Genomic DNA, 21873 nt, shown 5'->3' with positions numbered 1-21873 from the left:
GCAGAACTTCCCAGCCATTGCCATCCACCGTGGGATGCCCCAGGAGCAGAGGTGAATTGGGGAAGATGTTTTGTGTCCTTAGGAGGAAAACAGGCCACTGAGAGAAGGGATTCTCAACATTTTTCTAATTTCCTTTCTCATGAAGGCTTTCTCGGTATCAGCAGTTTAAAGATTTTCAATGATGAATTCTTGTGGCAACCAACCTATTTGGCCGAAGCAAGGGCATTGAACGGGAGAACATTGCCTTTAACTATGACATACCTGAAGATTCTGACACCTACCTGCATCGGGTAAGCCCCACACCCAGAAGGACATCCCAGTGTCCTCTCCCACCCCCTTATTTTCTGTATCTTTTCATACTTTACATCTTCATCCCTCCTTTTGGGTGTCTTCCCTATTTGGAGTCCTCCAGTTCCATATTCCGTCTCCTTCCAGGTGGCCGGCAGACCAGTTTGGCACCAAAAGTTTGGCCATCACATTTGTATCAGATTTGAGAATTATGCCAAGATCCTCCATGATGTGCAGGATCACTTTGAGGTCAATATTAGTGAGTTGCCTGATGAGATAGACATCACCTCACCTCCTACAGTGAGTATTGAAACTGGCTCTCCAACTCTTTAGGTTCCCCTTGCTCTTTAGTGTGTTTGTTATAAGTCCTATGTACATAAAGACTTGGCTGCATAATTGACACTTGACAAGCTCATGCCCTCTTGGTCTTGATGCCCTGTTGGGATGTTTAGTTGACCTCTATATGGAGTCTCTTTCTTCTCTTGTCAAATTGTTTTTTCCCCTTCCCCAAGTCTTTCCTCTGAACCCACACACCACACAAATATCCACATGTATGTGCATCTGTGTTTCTGCCAACCTCGCTTTTTCTTTCCCATGTCTTACTTTAACTGCAACATGTTTCCTCTTCAGTTGAACAGACGCGGTAGAGGACTTACCCGCCCATTCTGGAATGTGACAGCTGTCCCTCTTTAGGTGATGACACCAGGCATGTGGGTGAAGGATACACTACTGCCACCTAACCCTGACACCCACAACCCCCACCCCATGGCTTCCCTCTTTCGCATCACCACCACTTCTAAACCCTCATTTCCTGATTTGTCAGAATTTTTTCTTTTTTTGTGAGGAGATCAGCCCTGTGCTAACATCTGCCCATCCTCCTGTTTTTTTTTTTTTTTTGAGGCTGAGGAAGACTGGCCCTGGGCTAATATCCGTGCCCCTCTTCCTCCACTTTATATGAGACGCCGCCACAGCACAGCTTGCCAAGCAGTGCGTTGGTGTGCGCCCGGGATCCGAATCAGCGAACCCTGGGCCACCGCAGCGGAGCATGCACACTTAACTGCTTGCGCCACCAGGCCGGCCCCTGTCAGAATTTTATTAAACAAAACTGAAAAACACATGCGTCTGTGGTGTCTGTAAGCGCTCCGTGCCTTTATTGGTTTTGGGGTGAGGTTATTTTAGGGCATGATCCAGGGTATATTCCTGGAAGGACTGTGTGCCCTGCTGTGGGGCAGAGGTCAACGGGAGGGGTCAAAGTGGGGGATGCGACTACAAAGACTGCAGAGGCCCTGGCTCCCCACTACTTTCCAATTTCTGGCCCTTTGTGGAGCTGTCTTCCGTTTTTCTTAGTGGCCTGGGAGAGGCTGGGATCTTTCTGATGGAAGGGCTCAGGGGAGTGGTGGGCAGTATTTCCAGTGCTGGAGGGTGAAGTGGGAACTGGTGGAAAGCTTAGGTGTCTCCTTTCTGGCTCTCTCCGTGTCTCCTCATCTGTTCCTTCAGCTTCTGGATCTTGAGCACCAGGGCCTGGGCTTCCCAGGCCCCTTCTTGCCCTTCCGGTAGGGCCTGGTACAGCTCCTGCTGCTGCTCCAGCCGCTCCTCAGGGCCAGCTCAGCTGTGGGGTGGGCTGGGGACCCTGGGTGAGGGGGGCATTGGGGAGGGGGGGTCAGCCAGGGCAGGGGGCTGAGGCTTGCTGGAAGTCAGGAATTATGCCTCTCTCATTTATCGACTCCATTTAAGGTCTTCTGTACCGCACAGCCAAGGTAGCTTCCTGTCTTAGGTATAGGCCTCTGGAGGACAGAGATCACTGAACCGGGGGCTATAACTGGCCTTGTACAAGGATATGGGCTTATGGGAAGGAGAAGACTGGCTGTCCCTATACCCTAAGAAACAATTAACTCTTAGATGGAAACTCTTCATGGACTGTGCAGGGAGGGAGGGATGTGGAGAGGGGAAGCCGTGAGCTCCAGAGTGGGGTGGGGGTGGGAAAGGTGCTGGGGAGCTGAGAACTGGAACTAGGAGACAAGCTCCAGGGGTGGGGGGTGGTATCTGCAGGCCTGTGGTGCAGGATGAGATTGAGGGTATCTCCCCCCACAGTACAAATCCTCCCTCACACCGTCCACCCCCACCCTTGGTGCTATTTACTCTGGGGGGTGACCTCATCTTCCCACTGCCTGTGAAGCTGGTCTGCTCTTTCATACTTGCCTTGTGGCTCTGAGAGCAGCACCTCCAGGAGCCCTGGGGTGCCAGGGGCCAGGAAGGGAGACGGAGGGGACAGCAGCATCGGGAGAGCCAGGACACAGGGAGGCCCGTGGCAGGTGAGGCAGGGAGCTGTCTGAGCCGCCCAACTGCCACCAGGGACTGGCTCCCTCTGGGCCTTGGTCTCACTTCAGTGCCTGGCCCTGCCCCCGCCCCGTTCTGCTGACTCCACGTCCCTCCCAACCAGGCCCCAGACAGCGTCCAGGAACTTGTCCTGTTCCTGACGTGAAAATGTTCCTGCCAGAGGCAGAACTCGCATTAGAACACTGGTGCCCAGTGTACCACGTGTCTTGTGTCTCTTTTACTTAGCACTATGTCTTTTCTCACTTATTCCTCTGAATTCTGCAAGGTAGGAATGACTGCTAGTTTGCACATGAGGAAACTGGCTCAGAGGGTTTCATTCAGCAAGTATCTGTTGGAGCCTCCTCTGGGCCAGATGTGCCCAAGGCTCCACAGCTGGTTGGTGGAAAAGCCTGGAGGATTCAGGCCCAGGTCACCCTGACTTGAAAGCTCATAGCCATTGACCTGGCTCAAGTATTGATTTCCGCTTTACTTCCCTTGTTTCTTCTTGTTGGCCCAGGATGACTCTTTTCTCCTGTCCCTGTTGTGCATTGCAAGGTTTGCCTTCTCTGGTAGGTCTGGGCACTGTTGTATCGCTTGTACCCTTGGCTCCTGACAGAGCATAACACAGGTGCAGGTTTCAAGCTCTGTTGAACTAGTGAGCCCTCCGTTCAAATCTGCACTAGAACAAAAGCCCTGTCCACACACTGTGCGTGTGTGGGCCTTGTGCATACATGTTGGGCTTCCTGCAGTGTGTTCTGCAATGTTGTCCTGTTGTGGCTGGAGGGCACAGCCACACCCCTATGGGCAGAGGTGGCTCAGAAGGGGGTGGATGGTCCCAATTTTGATCATCTGGGAAAAGTTAGGTCTTCAGACAGAAAGACATGCCTCAGAAGGCAAGATTGTGGGAGAGCAGACAGCTGCTAACCAGCTCACTATCTTTGGGACATCACGCTGAATTCAAAGGGAAAATGGCCTCTGCCATGGTGTAGGGGTCCAGGAACCACGGAGGAAGACCTTCCTAGAGCTCAGTGGTTCTCAAACTTGGGGGGCTGAAGCACCTTTAGATGAGGCCAAGGACGTTCCTCATTAGCTGACATGTTCCTACTCTTCAGAGGAAAAAGAACCAAGAACTATAAGATTTTGAGGAAGAGAAGCTTTCCCTCATGTCTTTTAGTGATAAGCTTATGCATGATTCATATTTGAATTGCAATGTTTGCACCACTTAAAGTCTTAATGGTTGGAATATGAGAGTTGTTAAGCTACTTATGTAAACTACTGTTGTTAAAGATAAGTGAAACTATCCAGCATAGAGTTAAACAACCCACAAGCAACTAACATTGAAGCTAAACCAACCATATTTATAAATTAAAAGCAAGATTGGCAGCTATTAAGAAAACAAATGAGGGGCCGGCCCAGTGGCAGAGCAGTTAAGTGCGCACTCTCTGCTTTGGCAGCCCGGGGTTCGCAGGTTCTGATCCCAGGCATGCACCGATACATCGCTTGTCAAGCCATGCTGTGGCAGCGTCCCACATAAAAAGTAGAGGAAGATGAGCATGGATGTTAGCATGGATGTCAGTGAAAAGAGGAAGATTGGCATCGGATGTTAGCTCAGGGCTAATCTTCCTCACAAAAAAACAAACAAAAAAAGAAAACAAATGAAACTTCTGAAAGAGAATCTAAATGATGTACTAAGAACAAAGTATCGTTCCTGAAAACTAGACATTTCAACCATCTGAGTTTCTACTTTAGGTTATGAACTCCAAAACCGATTAACCTCCAATAATTCACAGTAGGTAGTGCTAAGCCATAAGTTAAAATAAAGTCTGGATTTTGGCTTTGTTCATCTATGAGAACTCACGAAAGGGCTGGTATTTGGGTAAATTCAAATCTATTGGATTAGCTATGGATCTCACAATCACGGAAATGAAGGAATGAAGATAAATATATGTAAACGGATCACCTAGTTTGATGTTGCTGTGTATATTTATTCCTGATTGTCTAATAGAGTCTTAATCAGATGAGAGTTCTGGCCTGGTCTCTGCAGGAGGGGCCTGTCTTCAGCCAAAGGCAAGCAGAGGATTACGGGAAGCATCATCCACAGGTCAAGGGGCTGCAGAGCTCCCTGAGGCTAGTGTGCTGATGGCACCTTCAATATTGTGTCCTGCCTAGTGGATTGGCAGGACTTGGGTGACTGACATGAATCATTGTACCCTTCATGTGAAACTCTTGTGGAGACGAGGATTTAGAAATGTTGAAGTCCACCCATTACATTAATGTGAGAGCTTACTAAGTGTCAGAGATTCTGCTGGGTACTTTTTGTTCCTGTCACAGGTGGACTTCACGGTAACCTTTCAAGAGAGTTTCTCATTTCCCTTTTTTTTTTTCCATGTGGCTGTCCGGTTGTTCCAGCACCATTTGTAGAAAAGACTATTGTTTCTCCATTGTATGGCCTTTGCTTCCTTGTCAAAACTCAGTTAGCTATATTTATGTGGGTCTATTTCTGGGTTCTCTATTCTGTTCCATTGATCTACTTGTCTATTCTTTTGCCAATACCACACTGTCTTGCTTACTGTAGCTTTATAGTAAGTCTTGAAGTCAGGTAGTGTCAGTCCTCTGATTTTGTCCTCCTAGGCTATGCTGGTTATTCTGGCTCTTTGCCTCTCCATATAAACCCTAGAATCAGTTTGTCAATATCCACAAAACAATTTGCTGGGATGTTGAATGGGATTGAATCAAATCTATAGATCAAGTTGAGAAGGACTGACATCTTGACAATATTGAGTCTTCCTATCCATGAACATGGAATCTCTCTCCATTTATTTAGTTCTTTGATTTCTTTCATCAGAGTTTTGTAATTTTCCTCATATACATCCTGTACATATATTGTTAAATTTATACCTAGGTGTTTCATTTTTGAGAGATGCTAATGTAAATGGTATTGTGTTTTTAATTTCAACTTCCACTTGTTCATTGCTGGTATATAGGAAAGTGGTTGATTTTTGTATATTAACCTTATATCCAGCAACCTTGCTATAATTTCCTGTTAGTTGTTATTCCAGGAGTTTTTGTTGTTGTTGTTGTCATTGATTCTTTGGATTTTCTACATAGACAACCATGTCATCTGCCAACAAAGTTTTATTTCTTCCTTCTCAACCTGTATATCTTTTTTTTTTTTTTTTGGTCTTATTGCATTATTGCATTAGCTAGGACTTTCAGTATGATGTTGAAAAGGTGTGGTGAGAGGGGACATCCTTGCCTTGTTCCTGATCTTAGCAGGAAAGCTTCTCATTTCTCACTATGAAATATATTGTTAGCTCTGGGTTTTTTGTAGATGTTCTTTATCAAGTTGAGGAAGTTCACCTCTATTCCTAGTTTGCTAAGAGTTTTTTTTTATCATGAATGGTGTTGGATTTTGTCAAATACTTTTTCAGCATCTATTGATATGATCATGTGATTCCTCCTTTTTAGCCTGTTGATGTGATGGATTACATTCATTGATTTTCAAATGTTGAACTAGTCTTGTATACTTGGGATCAATCCCACTTGATTATGCTATATAGTTCTTTTTATACATTGTGAGTTCAACTTACTAATATTTTGTTGAGGATTTTTGCATCCATGTTCATGAGAGATATTGGTGTGCAGTTTTCTTTTCTTGTAATGTCTTTGTCTGGTTTTGGTATTAGGGTAATATTGGCCTCATAGAATGAGTTAGGAAGTATTCCCTCTGCATCTGTCTTCTTGAAGAGATTATAGAGAATTGGTATAATTTCTTCCCCAAATGTTTGGTAGCATTCACCAGAGAACCTATCTGGGCCCAGTGCTTTCTGTTTTGGAATGTTATTAATTATTGATTCAATTTCTTTTACAGATATAGGTGTATTGGACTATTTATTTTGTTTCACTCTTTAAAATCATTTTTTGAATATTAGTAGTTTGCAGAAGAGTTGTAAAGCTAGAACACAGAGTTCTCATATACCTTTCACCCAGCTTCCCTTAATGTTATCTAACAAAACCAGGTTAAGACCAAAAAACTAAAAACTTGGTACAATACTATTAGCTAAACTATAGACTTTATTTGGATTTCACCAATTTTTCCACTAATGTCTTTTTTCTGTTCCAGGATTCAATCCAAGGTACCTTAATGTATTAAGTTATTGTGTTTCCTTAGTCTCCTCTGATCTGCTGAGTTTCTCAGTCTTTACCTGTTTTCATGACCTTGAAAGTTTTGAAGAGTATTGGACAGATAATTTGTAGAATGTCACTCAGTTTGGGTTTGTCTAATGTTTTCTCATCATTATATTGGGGTTATGGGTTTGGGGAAGAATACCATAGAAGGGAAGGGCTCTTCTTATCATATGATATCAGGCAGTGCATGATATCAACATGACCTTTACCACTGATTAAGGTTATGTCTGCCAAGTTTTTGTAATTTTTCCCTCTCCATATTCTATTCTTTAAAATCAAGCCACCAAGTCCAGCCCACTTTCAAGGTGAGGGAAATTAAGCTCCACCTCCTGGTAGGGGGATTCTCTTGCATCTATGTTCCTGAGAGATATTACTTGCAATTCTTTTGTAAGGAAGATTTGTCCCTTCCCCCCTCAGTTAAAAATTTTCAATCATTTATGTATTTCAGTATGAACTCAATATTTATTTTGTATTTTGAGTTATAATCCAATACTACTGTTATTATGCCACTCAAATTGTTCCAGCTTTATTCATAGGGAGCTCTTTCAGGTTGGCTCTTGTGTCCCTTTGACATGCGACATTTTGGGGGAGGTGTTCTTCCTTTCTGACATTACAAGATGTTCCAGGCTCATCCTGTACTGTTTCTGTCTCAGCTCTAGAATCAGCTATTTACCTAAGGATCCCTGGGGCCTTTTATTGGAGAATGATATTTAGAGACAAAGACCTGGGAACTGGGTGCTCATTTCACTTGCTAAAGAGGACACAGAGGTTCAACAGCTGCCCAAGCTCACACATGTAAATAGCTGGCTCTCACTTCAGCTCCACATTAGAGTTTGTTCAGTGCAGCCTTTGGGACCCAACACACTATGGGCAGTTCTCCATACATGCCTTTATTTGTTAAAGCTTTTGTTTTTTCAGTCTGCAGGGCTTAGACATTAATAATTTAATTCCTTAATATTTGGAGAATTTCCTAAAAGAAAAACCTCAAGTTTCACTAACAAGTTTCACTTACTGAATTGACCAAAATAGGCAAGAGGAAAAAGATAGCACATGGAGAAATCTCTTCTATTTTTCTTTCACGTGGAATATTTTCCTCTTCCTGCTGCTCCTTCCATGTCCCTGGGCCTGCGGGAAGGATGGCTCCCTTGGACTATGAGAAAAAAATGATGTGGAAACATCTTCCGTCATCACCTCCCCTAAACCTTCAGCTTCTCCTCTGGCTGTGCCCATCCTCCCTCCCCAACCCCTGACCCAGGAACCTTTCCTTCCTCCATCCTCAGCTAGAGCCCAGCCTCTCAGCTAAAGCCCAGCCTCTCAGCTAAAGCTGCACCTCAGTGGGGAGTGAGCAGGAGGGCAGAAGAGGAGAAAGAGAGGGCAGAGCCTGGGGCTGTGGGACAAAGTACAGTGGGAATGAAGGAGGTCAGAGTGAGAAGGACTTCTGAATGAGAGTGAGATGTGAGTGATCAGCAGGTGACTGAGGACATTGGTGGCATCTCCATTTAGGAGGATAGGGAGGGCCTTAGGTACAGGGACAGAGAGCACAGGCAGGGTCTGGATGAGATTCACCCCACCCTCACCCCTGTCCTCTGACAACACCTCACCCCAGGTCACACAGAGGAGGCCCTTCAGGCCCAGGTGCTCCACCAGGCAGGCATATCTCATCTCCTCTCTGGGGAGGACCCTCATGGCTGTCCAGCCCTTGTGTGTTTTGTCCTCCCCAGATCAGGTCCCCCTGAGTCCTGAGTCCACAATGAGCTCAGCTCCTTCCCTTCCTGCAGCCAGGTCAGCCTGGTGTTGGCAGGTAAAGAGTAAAATGCTCTGCCTCACACAATGTGATTGCCCTCAGGGTCCTCCTTGTCAGTCATCACAGCCATGGGGGACACTGGAGAGAGACAACAAGAGATGGAGTGAGGGTGGGGCACCACGTCAGCTTCCTCCCTCCTCTCCTAGTCTTCTTCCACGCAGCAGTGCCTCTCCCTCCCCCAGCCCCAGAACTCCTGAAAGCCCAGGCAGGAAAGGGAGAAGCCCACGCCTCTCTGCCAGAAGTCTTTCCATAGTGCGCCACTTCCATTCCCACTGCAGTTTTAGTGCCTGCTCAGTGAGAGCCCTGGGTACTTGCAGAAGGCGATCCAGGAATGATCTTCCTTCAAATGTCTGCGTGGCTCAGTTCCTCACCTGCTTCAAGTCTGCTCAACTGTCACCTCAATGAGGCCCATCCGGACCACCCTATTTAAAAGTGTCACCTCTCCCATAGCCTTGCATTGACTGTCGATGTTGCATTATTTTTTCTCTCTATCCTCTATCACTTTCTAACACACTGTGAAGGTTTCTTTCTCCAAGGATGGCCTCAACAATATCCCCCACCCCACATGCTCCTTTGCAGTGTGACTTCATCATCTCCTATCTAGAGGTGGGGCCTTATTCCCCTCCTCTTGGATCTGTGACTAGCTTTGGTGACTAGAACATGAAGGGGACACTGCTTAACTTCTGATGTTCTGACATAAGATGCCTTGTGGTTTCTGACTTGGCTGCTTGAAACACTCCCTCCTGGAACCCACAGCAGACAGGCAGCACCTGGCCACCAATTGCCCCGATGTCTCGTGGGCCAGGGAAAGGGGTCTGTCTGGGTTGTGGGGTCATGAGTGACTGTTGCCCAGATCGCAGCCGTGGCTCAGCGGCAGCATGTGGGGCTCTAGGGCACCCTTGCCTGGCTTGTGGACCCCCTGTCCATTTGGGCTGCTATGACAGAATACCATGAACTGGGTGGCTTATAAACCACAGAAATTTATTTCTCACAGTTCTGGAGGCCAAGAAGACCAAGATCAAGGTGCCAGCAGATTGGGTGTCTGGTGAGAACCCCCTTCCTCGTTCATAGATAGCCGTCTTCTCACTGTGTCCTCACGTGGCGGAAGGGGCTGGTGAGTGCTGTGGGGTGTCTTTTATAAGGACACTAATCCATTCACGAGGGCTCTATTCATGATCTAATCACCTTCCAAAGGCTCCACCTCCAAATACTGTCATATTAGGGATTAAGTTTCAACATATGAATATTGGGGGAAACACATTCAGCCTATAGCACCCCCAAATTCCTGGGTCAGTCATAAGGGTAGAAATAAGATTTGGGGCCGGGGCTGCAGAGCTCCTAAGTTCAGGGGTTGGGGGTAGCAGAGAGTGGGGCTTGAGGGGTCCAGTTTGAGGATCTGGGCACTTGGGCCACCAGAAAAGAAAGAGGCGGGATCCCAGAGTCCTTGGGCAGCGAGCTGTGGAGGGTGCAGTGACTGCTACCAGGAAATGGGTAGTTGGCTGTCTGGGTCCTATTGCTGAGGTCCTTGTAGCCCACAGTGGTGTCCAGCCCCACCACATGTTCAACACACGGTCTCAGGGGCCTCTTGGCCTGGTGCAGAATCTCTGGTTGTCATACGGGAGGAAGGGACAACTGAAGGCTGTAACAACTGGCTGCTTGGGGCTGGGCTCAGACATGGCCATGATGTCCTGGCACAGGAAGTGGGAGCCTGGAAATCTTGGGAAACCCTGGTCCCCACAGGAGTGGCACAGCGCCTGCTCTTTGCTCTCTATGGCCCAGTACCCAGAAAACCCTCTCCAAACACAATGCCACAGGTGTCCCCTAGGCCAGCCCTTCCCATGCCCCTCCCTTCCCTGGCTCCTTCTCCTCTCCTCCTTGTAACCTCTACCTCTCTGATGTCCTTATTTTGCCCTATCTTCACTTCCCCAGGAGCATCCTCTCCTTCCTGGATGTAATGCCCCAGGGGATCCTCTCCTCCATCCCCATCCCATATTCTGAGACTCACTGGACTGAGTCCAGCCCCAGAGGCAGCAGCAGGAACAAGTGATAAGGACTCAGGAGTCCTAGGTCACATCTCAGGAGACTGAGGGAAGCTGGTTTGTTTGTGGGTCCATCTCGGACCTGGAAACCAGCTTTTATGGCCTGGAGACCTCACTCTGCCCTGAGACAGAGTCTACAGTGACTTAGTGGGGGGAAATATCTATGTCAGTGTGGATTTGGGGAAACACTTCACACCCTGAACCTGACATGGGACTGAGGCACTCCCTTGTATGCAGAGCACTGTCCTGCTGCTTGGAGCCCAGGGAGACCCTGGGGAGGTCCTGGCTGAGTAGGAGAAAGGGGAGCTGGGTCTTTTGTCCTCAGCCCCGTGGCCACACGGGGACGCCACTGCTCTGTTCTCAGATTGTGACTGATCTGCCTGCGAGGGTGGTCTAGGCTGCAAGTTGGTCAGAGATGGCGGACCTGGATACTGGGCAACAATGAGAGGAAGAACCTTCTGAGCAGCCTTGAACTCCACAGGTGTCAAGGTCAGAGATGGGACAGGGATGAAGGAGAAGAGAGTTCAGGAGCCCTGTGCTGGCTCTGAGGTTTCCATATCCTCCCTGGGACCCTTCTCTTAGCCCCTTGATGACAAACACCACAGAAAACTAAAAAGTAGACACATTTTCTTGCACTTTCTATTTCTTTTCAGTACTACTCCTCGATATAGCAACAATAACAACATTTGTATAAATTTTTCTCAGGAAAGATACATGAGAAGTTGGTAACATGCTCATTTCTGGCAGGGGACCTGAGTCTGGGGATGGAGGAAAATTTCCTACTGTAAACTCTTTGCAAGGTCTTGAATGACCTTTTGAAAGTATAATTTACACTAAGCATCCCTTTCATTTGCAGGATACTTTCCAGTTAACGTCCACTTTACTCAGATGTGGCCGTGTGATGGGCCCAGATGCAGGCCCTCCACTGTGTGGCTCCTCCAGCACGCACAGGGTGCTCACACCTCAAAGCCTTCACTGCTGTTCCCCAGCCTGGAAACATGTCTCCCAGACAGCACTTCCCTCCCTGACATTCTCTCCCAACGTCCTCACTGAGAGGCCCTCCCTGCACCACCCCTGCACGAGGCACCTTCAGCCTCCCTCCACCCCTGCCCTACTTTGCCTTTGTTCACACCCTGTTCACTACACACATTCTTACATGTATTTATTTAATTGTTTATTGTCTGTCCCTCCTTTGGAATATGAGCTTCATGAGAATAAGGATAGGGATTCTGACTATTCACAGCTGTATTTCCATTGCCCTGCAAGTACCTGGTTGTTGTTGATTTTAAAACATTTGCTGAGTGAAAGAGTCAATGCATATTGCACACGGAGAATGACTCACTCACACACAGACTCACACACTGACACATACACACACACTATTGAAACTTGCTTTATTTCAACATTATGTTATGAACATTTCCTGTGTCATTATGTATTCTATTTTTAAATGTTTTCCATATTATTGGGAATTTTTTCAAATATATAGGAAATCGGAAAGAAAAGTGCAATGATTACTTTATATTCAGAAGTTTTAACATTTTGCCATATCTGCTTCACGTATATAATAAATTATGTTTGTATAATTTTTGCCAAATCACTTGAAAGTCACTTGAAGCATCATGACCCTCATCTCTAAATACCTCAGCATTCCTCTCCTAAAAACAAGAACATTTTCCTGTAAACCGTAATTTTACTAACACAATGAGGAAAATAACTATAATTCTCAAATATTGTCAAATTTCAAGGTCATATCTTAATTATCCTCCAAAGATTGAATTTCATATCAGTTTTTTTAAAAAATCATCTCTTATTTGCAAACAATTTTTTAATGTCTGCATAAGATTCCATAGTGTGGATGTGCACTTTGGTGCAAGTGGGAAAAGGAGTACAGCTCCCCAGGCCTCCTGCCCTTTCAGCAGGCATAAGATGGGTCCCTGTGCCAGAGGAGGCACCTAGGGCCCCAGACGTTTCTCTCCTGAAGCAGGTGTCAGGCAGACCTGAGACCTGGTGTGAGTGCACTCCCGCCCTACAAGGGTCAAGAGTGAACCTATGGACCTCGTTTAATACTCCTCCTCCCCCAGGGATTGCACCCCATAATTAGGGGGTTGAGAAAGTGTCCATGGACTGGAACTAAGACCCAATCACCCCAAACCACCTGATCTCTATCAGCAGAGCCCAAGTCACCCCCCTCAGTTACCCCTCACTCACCCTCAAATATCCTGTACTCTCACCTCCACAAGGCTCTGCACACCCCTATTTTGTCTCCTCTGACATCCCCTCCCCAACTCCTGAAACCCTTCCAGTGCGCCCCCTGGAGTTCTCAGACCATGATCAGCAAAATCTCCAAAGTCTTCTCTCAGGATGTTCCCTTCACTTCGCAGCTCTGACAGAAACGTGGGTCTCCCTGAGGACACAGATCCCTCTGAAGTCCTCTCCCACAGGGTGTTTCCTCTCCCACGGACTTTGTACCCCTGGGCCTGGAGGTGGGTGGGGTCCTTGCTCCTCATTGCTGCTCTCAGATCTTTGTTCCTCCCTCTTTCCCAAACATCTTCAGGTGTGACTCTTCTGTCATCAGATTAGAACCCCCACTCCCCTCATTGTAGGTATTCCCTGTGGACCCCCAGGCCATTCTCCTCATTCCTCAACTCTTTTAGCTCTTCGCCCACCATCACCCTCTCTAGCAGTGCTATCTCCTTGATCCTGGGTGATTTCAACATAAGCAGATGTGACAGGCTGGATAATGGTCCCCGAAGTTTTCCATGTTCTAACCCTTGGGACCTGTGAGTAGGTTGTCTTACATGGTAAAGGGGGCTTTCCTGGTATAATTAAGGTTAAGGACTTTAAAATATAGAGGTTATCCTGGATTATCTGGGTTGGCCAATCAAATCACATAAATCCTTAAAAGCACAACGTTTTCTCTGGTTGGAGTCAGAGAGATACAGCAGAAGGGAAATCAGAGAAATTCCAACACAGAAATGATTGTTTATACTGCTAATTATGAGATGTAGAGGACCACATGTGAGACCTGCGAGATGCCTCTAGGAGCTAAAGGTGGCTCCAGCTGACAGCCATCAAGGAAATGGGGACCTCAGTCCTACATCTGCAAGGATCTGAATTCAAACAACAACCTGAATGAGCTTGGAAGTGGATTCTTCCAGAGCCCCCAGTAAGGAACACGGACCTGCCAACACCTTGATCTTAGCCCAGTGAGAAAATGGCAGACTTGTAACCCACATAACTGTAAGATAATAAATATGTTTTGTTTAAAGCCATTAGGTTTGTGGTAATTTTTTATGGTGGTGATGGAAACTCACAGAGGAGAGAGCATGCTCTCACTCCCTGGCCTGTCAGTTTCCTGAACTCCTCTCCTCCATGACTTTCCACTCTGCTCTCCCTAGGCCCCCACTCCCTTGCATCCCCTAGACCTTGTCATTGCCAATAACCCAGCCCTTCCATAGTCTCCATTTCGTGCTTCCCACTCTCTGATCTCCATTTCTCCTACTCACCTAAGTTCTGGAAACACTGATACTATTATTTTATCATATACTGTAATGTAATATCAGCAAAACTTTCATTACAAATGTGCCTGTTTTCCAGGCCTGGAGTCCACCCTGTAGTATGTCAAATCCAACAATCTTTTGACTACACTGGGGTTTTCAGTCCACTGATCCTACCATCTTTTCACTGTCCCTCATCCCTGATGTCCTGTCCTCCTTCCCTACTCATTTTAAAGTCTATGGAAAATCATTTCGATCCCTGCCTTGCTTATCACTTGCTTTGTCACACTTTCTTGACAAAACTACACAGCTGGTGAATCTACCTCTGCCTACCATGCACCTGCCCCCATGCAGCTAGAAGAGGCTGGAGAACAACTCACAGCCATGCTGACTGCTCTCACTTTAATGTCTTGACTCACATCACAATGGGATCCCCTACCATTTCCCAGCAATCATCCTACCCGTGCATGGTTCACTCAGTCTCCTCCGATCCTGGATGACAATTACCCACCTTCTCTCTCTGCTCTAACATCCAACCCTCCTTCTCCATTCTTATTTGGCCAATGACATTGATTCCTGCTTCAATGAGAAACTGAACACATTAGAAGACAACTTTTACAGATTTCTATCACCATCTACTCATGTATTAGTATCTGCACGCTCATGATGTGCTTTCCAGTCCTTTCTCATAGGTTAACCATCCATGCTCCCAGTCAGAACTAGTCTTTCTGCTAGCTCCCTAGATCTCATCCTCTCCCATCTATTTAAAGGCATTGGTCCTACACTTCTTCCCCTTTTTCTCCTTTATCATTAATTTCGTTTTCAACTAGATCACCACAGATGTCATGACATCGCACATCCCAACCCCACTAGCTAGAAGAAGCACAATTGACTGATGCCCCAGCTGTGGCAGCCTGAAATCTATTTCCATATTGTTCTGGGACCATGCTTCCCATGGGCTTCTTCCAGCCAATGATTGAGAACAGCAAGAATACTAAGCAGGACCATTCCTCCTCTGAAGGCTGACTTAGGTTCCAGGGCTCCCTGATACCCTTACTGAACTTTCCTTAAACTGCACTGGGTGAATGATGCTTCCAGTCACCTTCCTTCTCTCTCTCCTTCTCTTGGGTTCAGACTTGCATCGTTTGATAACTTTCCCAGCCTTTTCTGGCTCCTTCCCCATTTTCTCCCACAGATGTTTCCCCTAATAATATCCTCTTCTGTTTAATATTGTATTGGTGCCTGCTCCTCACAGGACACTAACACAAGTGGTATCAGGAGCGGTCCAAGAATACAGGCAAAAAGATGAGGATTTGGAACTAGTTCATCCTCTGCCTGGCAGGCCAAGACGATGCTGTCCAGGTTGGTAGGAAGGGCTCATGGTGGCAGCTCAACCATTATAGATTTCACTGGTGGTGACCTGAGAATATGTCCTGCCTTTGGGAATGCTATGGTAAGTGTGAGGATAGAAGCCTTTGAAAAATAATACGGGAAGGTTGTCTACAAAGACAGTGGATGGTTACTGCTAAGCTGTATTGATGGCCTAGAGAATAATGAGAATCCGAGGATTGTTAACAAATCATTACTAGCTAGTGTGAAAGTCTCTGCAGTAGCTTATAGAGAGGCCTGTATCTCATGTACAGGAAGGACAGATAGAGTTGAATGGCAGCTAAAGACAAAATTGTGAGGGTTGTAGAAGCCTACCAATGTCTGGACACTGAGCAAAGCAGGCCTGTTATGTGAAAGTCAGGGCCCAGGTGGAGAAAACCTAAGCTTCTGCAAACTGGAACAAGTTTATCTTGATAGATGTCTTCTGGACCCTCTGTGCATGCAGAGGAGTCTCACTCTTCTCTAGTAATGTTTAGCACTTCCACTATGCTGAAAGATGCTGCAGAAGTCCCACTCATATGGTACAATGGGTACCCTTGCAAGAACTAGCCAGCTTGTACTTGCAGGAGCCCAAGGAGTACTTTGGGGACTGGATTTTGAGGGTGCTTGATCAAGGGGTCGAATATCAGGCTGGATAAATAAAAATTCATTGGCTTTGAGGCACTTTCAACAGGACATGGGTTTATCAAGGATTCCAGGGCATGGGGCAAACTTACTGCTGGAGTGGCTCTTCATAGTGTCAAAATACGATGTCCAACTCTCAGCAAGGTAGACATGACTTATTTGCCCTGGCAGATGGTAGAAGATGAGATAAAAAGGCTGAAGGAATAGAAATATTATGTGAGGCCAGAAGACCCATCAGAGGATTATGTTCCACATAATCCCAGAGGGTGCGCCTTTCACCAAAGACATCAGGAAAGTTCTGGAGAGAGACCTGCATCACTAACAAGTTTGGGGGTGTTGTGTCCACTGTAGGCTGGGATGACAGTAGGAAAGGTGACCCCACAGTTGTCTCATTAATATCCATGGGGAGAGTGTGGCCCTAAAGAGATAGAGGCCAAGTAATGGCAGTTAACTGGCAAACGCCAGAGGTCACAATGACCATAACACCCCCAGAGGAGCACCCAGGGGAGGGAGCTTGACCTGCAGGGAGTTGTGGAGAAGGCTGATAGAGTGTGGTGTCCCTAGAGTCAAAACAGATGGTGTCCAAGTCCGTTCGGGCTGCTGTAATGTAATACCATAAACTGAGTGGCTTATAAATGACATAAATTTATTTCTCATACATCTGGAGGCTGGAATCAAGATCAATGCACTGGCAGATTTGGTATCTGGTGAGAGCCTGCTTTCTCATAAATAGCACCTTTTTGCTGTGTTCTTACATGGTGGGAGGGGCGAGGGGTCCCTCTGGGGTCTCTTTTATAAGCTCACTAATCCCATTCATGAGGGCTCCACCCTCCCAAAAGCCGTACCTGCTAATACTATCACGTTGGGGGTTAAGATATCAACTTATGAATTTGGGGGAGACACAAACATTCCCAACAGTGGATAGGTAGTCAAAAAGGGTGCTGTTTAATATTTATAATAAAAGAACAAGAATTGAGGAACAGGAAGCTGAGGGTGATTGGCCCAATAAAAAGCTATGATCCCTTGCTCAGTACCTAGATCTGAGCCAATTTTCAGATTCAGAACCTTGTGACTGAAGAGGCACCTAAATCCCTAGGAGGAAGGGCCCTGCTACACCACAGCAAGTATACACTGAGACAATGCTCTCAGTCCTTCTGAAAAGGAACCTACAGCCATTTACTCAGGTGACTGTACACTGAGGAAAGAGAAATTGCCAGAATTTTGAGGAGTATTGCACACTGAGTTTGAGTTGACATTGATACCCAGATACCCACAGCATCATCACTTCTCCATTATTATAGTGGGGCTTACAGACACCAGGTGATAAATGGAGTCTGGACAAGTCTGGCTCGCAATATGACCTTTGGGTCCATAGACACACCTTGTGGTTATTGCCCCATTTCCCAAGTACAGAATTGGCATCGATACATATGAAAGTTGAAATAAGTCTCACATTGGGTCCCTGGTCTGTGCAGTAAGGTCTCTCTTTGTGCTGAATGCAAAGGAAACCTCCAAAACCAGCCCCATGCTGGCCAAACCAGAAATGATACTGTGTCCCAGGGGCAGGGATTGTGGAGGTTTTTGCAGATAGAGACCTGATGGATGCAGGGGGCGTGGTGGTGTTGCATATTATCTCCATTTAACTCAGCAATCTGTCCCTGCAGAAACCTGATAGTCTAAAGAATGGATGAGCTACTTCAGACTTAACCAAGTAGTGGTCCCGATGCAGCTGCTGTGCTGGATGTGACATCACTGCTAGAGTAGGTGAGTAAGGCCTCAGGCACATGGTATGTGGCTATAGATTTGGTGAATGCATTCTGTTTTATTCCTGTTAGAAAAGTGGAGGTGGAATGATTAGCATGCACATGGAAGGAACATTTATTTCTAGTTTTCCTCAGGGCTCTTTTAACTCTCCTGCCCTCTGTAATATAGTCTTAAGAGATCTGGACCTCCTGGACAGCCTATATAATATCACATTAGTTCATTTCATTGACAACATCATGTGGATTAGGATGGATAAGCAATAGGTGGAAAGTAGGTTGGAGGCCTTGGTCAAACACATGCACTCCAGAGGGTGGAAGATAAACCTGACAGATTCAGGGAGTGGCCACCTCTGTTCGGTTCTAGAGGTCCAGTGGTTAGGGGCATGCAGGGATGTCCCCCACAAAGTAAAAGACAAACCGTGCATCTTGCATCCCTCACTGCAAAGAAGCATGCACACTGCCTGGTAGGTCTTTTTGGGTTCTGACAACAACAAATTCCACACCTAGGTGCATTGTTTGGCCCATACTCTGGGTGACAAAGAAGGATGCCAGCTCTGAGTGGGGCTTGGACATGAAAGGACACTGCAGTAGATCCAAGCCATGGTGCAATTAGTCACCATGCATCAGACCCAATGGTGTTGGAGGTATCAGTGGTGGGAAAGATGCCGTGTGGAGCTAAAGGCAAATACCAGTGGGAAAATCACATGCTGGCCCCTGGGATTCTGAAGAAAGGCAATGTCATCCACAGCAGAGAAATATACCCCCTTTTAGAAGCAACTTTATGTGGGTTACTGGGCCCTGATAGGACAGAATGATTGACCATGGGACACCAAGCAGCCATGTGATTAAAAAATGACTGTATTATGCACTGAGTTCCGTATAACCCACTAAGTCATCAATTGGACAGGTCAACAGCAGTCCATCATAAGACGGATGTGATACCTCTACAGTTGAATCACTTGTTCACATCCACCAGAAAGAGGATTTTCACATCCACCCCTGAAGAGGCACCGAATAACCAAGAAGGTAAATTGACCTTCACCAGCCCCCATCGCGGGTCAACCCAGCACTGGTAGGATGGGCCCATAAGTGGAGCTACCATGATGGCAGGAATGAGGCTACATACAAGTCCAGCAACATTGACTCCCACTTACCAAGGCTGTCCCAGCTACTGCCACTTCTGAATGTCCATCTTGTCAGCATTAGACCAATATGGGCCCTGATATAGCACTATCTCTTTTGGTTACCAACTAGCCACCAAGTGACAAGGTAACTACAGAGAGCCCCTATCAACTCAGGAAGGCCATAGGTTCATCCTCATTGGGAGAGACACCTATTCCATGTGTGGGTTTTCCTTTCCTGTCCTCAGACTTCAGGCAGCACCACTACCTGGGGGCTACTGAAATGTCAGATCCACAGGCTTGGAATTGCTCTTGGAATTGTATCCGACCAAGGAACACAGCTCACAGTGAAGGAGGTGCAGGATGGGCCATGACCATGGGATCCACTGGTCATATCACAGTCTGCACCATCCAGGGGCTGCCGGCCACACAGAACTCTGGACAGGCCTTCTGAACATACATCTGATGCTCCAGCTTTGAGGAAATGCCCTGAAGGGATGGGGTTACATCTTTCAGGACACAGTGTATTTCTTGAATCAGAGATCTTGATATGGTGCCACGTTCTCAATGCAAAGAGAACGTGTGTCCAGAACACACCTGGAAGCAGGTGTGTCCTAGTAATCATCACTTAGATTCATCCACTAGGGGATTTTGCACTTCCTGTCTCCACAACCCTGAGCTCTGTAGGGGAGAAGGTCTTGGCTCCCAAAAGGGAGTCACTCTTACAAGGGGACATGACAAGGGTCCCACTGAAATATACCTTATGGTTGCCAACAAGGAAGTCTGGACTCCATGTGCCCAGAGACCAGCAGGAGAGGAGAGGAGTTATATTTTCTCCAGGCAGACATAATCGACCCTGATCCCCAGGAGAGGGTGGGGCTGCTGTCACACATGGGGCAGGAGGCACATGTGAGGACCAGGGTGATAGACTTGGGCACCTCCTGGTTCCCTCTTGCCCCACTGTAACTGTAACTGGACAGGTGCAGCAAGTCAGCCTGAGAAGATTTTGAGTTCCAAGGGCCCAGACCCCTCAGGTAGGAAGGTTTAGGTCACATCCCCCAGGTAAGCCACAAGGACCCCCACTACTGGACTCTGAAATCCATGGCAGCATTTTTGCAGACGGCCTGCTTCCTATGGGCTGTTCCCAGACCATGACTGGTCACAGCAGGGACACCAAGGCAGGCCATTCCTGGGAGACATGGGGCTCCTCTGATGGCTGAATGTGGCTCCAGGACTCCCTTTGGCCTTGCTCAATTAGGTGGCCTGGTGGTTTAGGATAGTCCAATGAATCTTCTTTCCTTCTGACCATCACTTGGGTTCAGACCTACATCTTGGTCTGTGACTCTCCCAGCATTTTCTGGTCCCCTCTCCATATTCTCTGAAGGGTGTTTCCCCTAATAAAATACTGCTGAGTTTAATCCCATCTTGGCATCTTCTACTTGGAGGGCTCAGACTAATAAAATCATTTTCACCTGTATACCAAGGACCTACTACTTATTCCATCTTGTAAAATTCTTCTTTTTCAAGTCTTTTTTTGTTTTTGTTTCTGTTTTTTGGTGAGGAAGATTGGCCCTAAGCTAACATCTCTTGCCAATCTTCCTCTTTTTGCTTGAGGAAGATTGTCCTTGAGCTAATATCTGTGCTCATCTTCCTCTATTTTGTACGTGGGACACCGCCACAGCATGGCTTGATGAGCAATGTGTACGGGCACACCTGGGATCCAGGCCCACGAATCCGCTAACCTCAGGCTCCTACCAACCCCAGGCCACCAAAGCAGAACGTGCAAACTTAACCACTACTCCATGTGGCCAGCCCCTGTAAAATTCTTCTCTTTATCCAACTTCTCTCACCAGCATCTGCTTCATTTTGCTTGTCTTTTTAGTATCTCTTTGAAGTAATAGATATTTGCTGATTTAAGCCACAAGTTTTAGGGTAATTAGCTATATAACAAAGAAAACTCATAACCCTCTCTTAAGTTTCTATTAGTCTACATCTCCTATATTTCCTTGCACTTGGAAATGTTCTCTCTCATCTGTTTCCAATTCCTCTCCTGTTCTCTCCCTTACTTTTCTTTTGTCTTTTCTCCTTCTCTTTCTCTGCTCCTCCCTCCCTCCCTTTTTCCTTTTTATTACAGAAGAACCCAAACATATGAAATGGCACTATGTGGTTATGCTGAAAGGAAGCATTATCTGGACCTATATGCTAAAAGTATAATGCCAATGTATACAGAATAAAAGTGAATAAAGTTATTAATAGAACCTGAAAAAAAATGCCTGGGCGATTCTCCAGCCAAGGCAGTGTCTTTCAACTCTTAATTCTTCCCCTTCAGCTGAGCTTTTTATTTTCAGAACAATCACATCAGCAACATGAACTTACACATTCCTAGTAGAAGTTTAAATTGCTATAAGCACTTTGGAAATTAAATTAGCATTATCTACTATGGTTAAAGTACACACCCCATATAATCTAGCAATTCTACTCCTGAACATACACTCTGGGGAATTTCTTGCCCATGTGCCCCAGGAGACATGTACACTAATGTTTAAGCAAAAACTGGAACAACCACATATGCATCAATAGCAAAATAGCAAAATTGGGGTATAATCATAAAATGTAAGACTTTAGTAGTAAAAATGAATAAAGGACAGCCTCACACATGAGGGATAACTCTCCTACATAAATCCGAGTCACAGAAGAATCCACGCAGGACGAGTTTGCTGTACAGGAAGCTCAAAAACAGGCAAAAATAAATAATATTTGGCGTGGGGATATATACACTTACTGTAAAATTTTTAGAGAAACTCAAGGGAATAGTAAACACAAGATCAGCATAGAGGTTAC

At 46.3% G+C, this 21873-nt stretch overlaps 2 protein-coding genes across 2 annotated transcripts in view; one reads left to right on the top strand and one right to left on the bottom strand.

Annotated features, from left to right (window-relative positions):
- Positions 1-21873, top strand: part of LOC131413874 (saoe class I histocompatibility antigen, A alpha chain-like) — a 257210-nt gene that overhangs the window by 36741 nt on the left and 198596 nt on the right.
- Positions 1592-6819, bottom strand: MCCD1 (mitochondrial coiled-coil domain 1). The gene is made up of 3 exons (XM_058555443.1): positions 6810-6819; positions 2397-2630; positions 1592-1892 (listed from the first exon to the last, which is right to left on the bottom strand). The coding sequence occupies exons 1-3, from the start codon at positions 6817-6819 to the stop codon at positions 1735-1737; spliced, it is 402 nt and encodes a 133-aa protein (XP_058411426.1). The 3' UTR covers positions 1592-1734.

Source organism: Diceros bicornis, chromosome 14, assembly GCF_020826845.1.
Source record: "Diceros bicornis minor isolate mBicDic1 chromosome 14, mDicBic1.mat.cur, whole genome shotgun sequence".
Classification (NCBI taxonomy): Eukaryota; Metazoa; Chordata; class Mammalia; order Perissodactyla; family Rhinocerotidae; genus Diceros; species Diceros bicornis.
This window is presented reverse-complemented; position numbering and strand designations above follow the sequence as displayed.

Excerpts from the sequence above, each read along its gene's own strand:
- MCCD1 (XM_058555443.1), bottom strand. Across the intron at positions 1,893-2,396 it reads CAAGGGTGGGGGTGGACGGT|CTGGCCCTGAGGAGCGGCTG; the intron begins GTGAGGGAGGAT and ends CCCACAGCTGAG.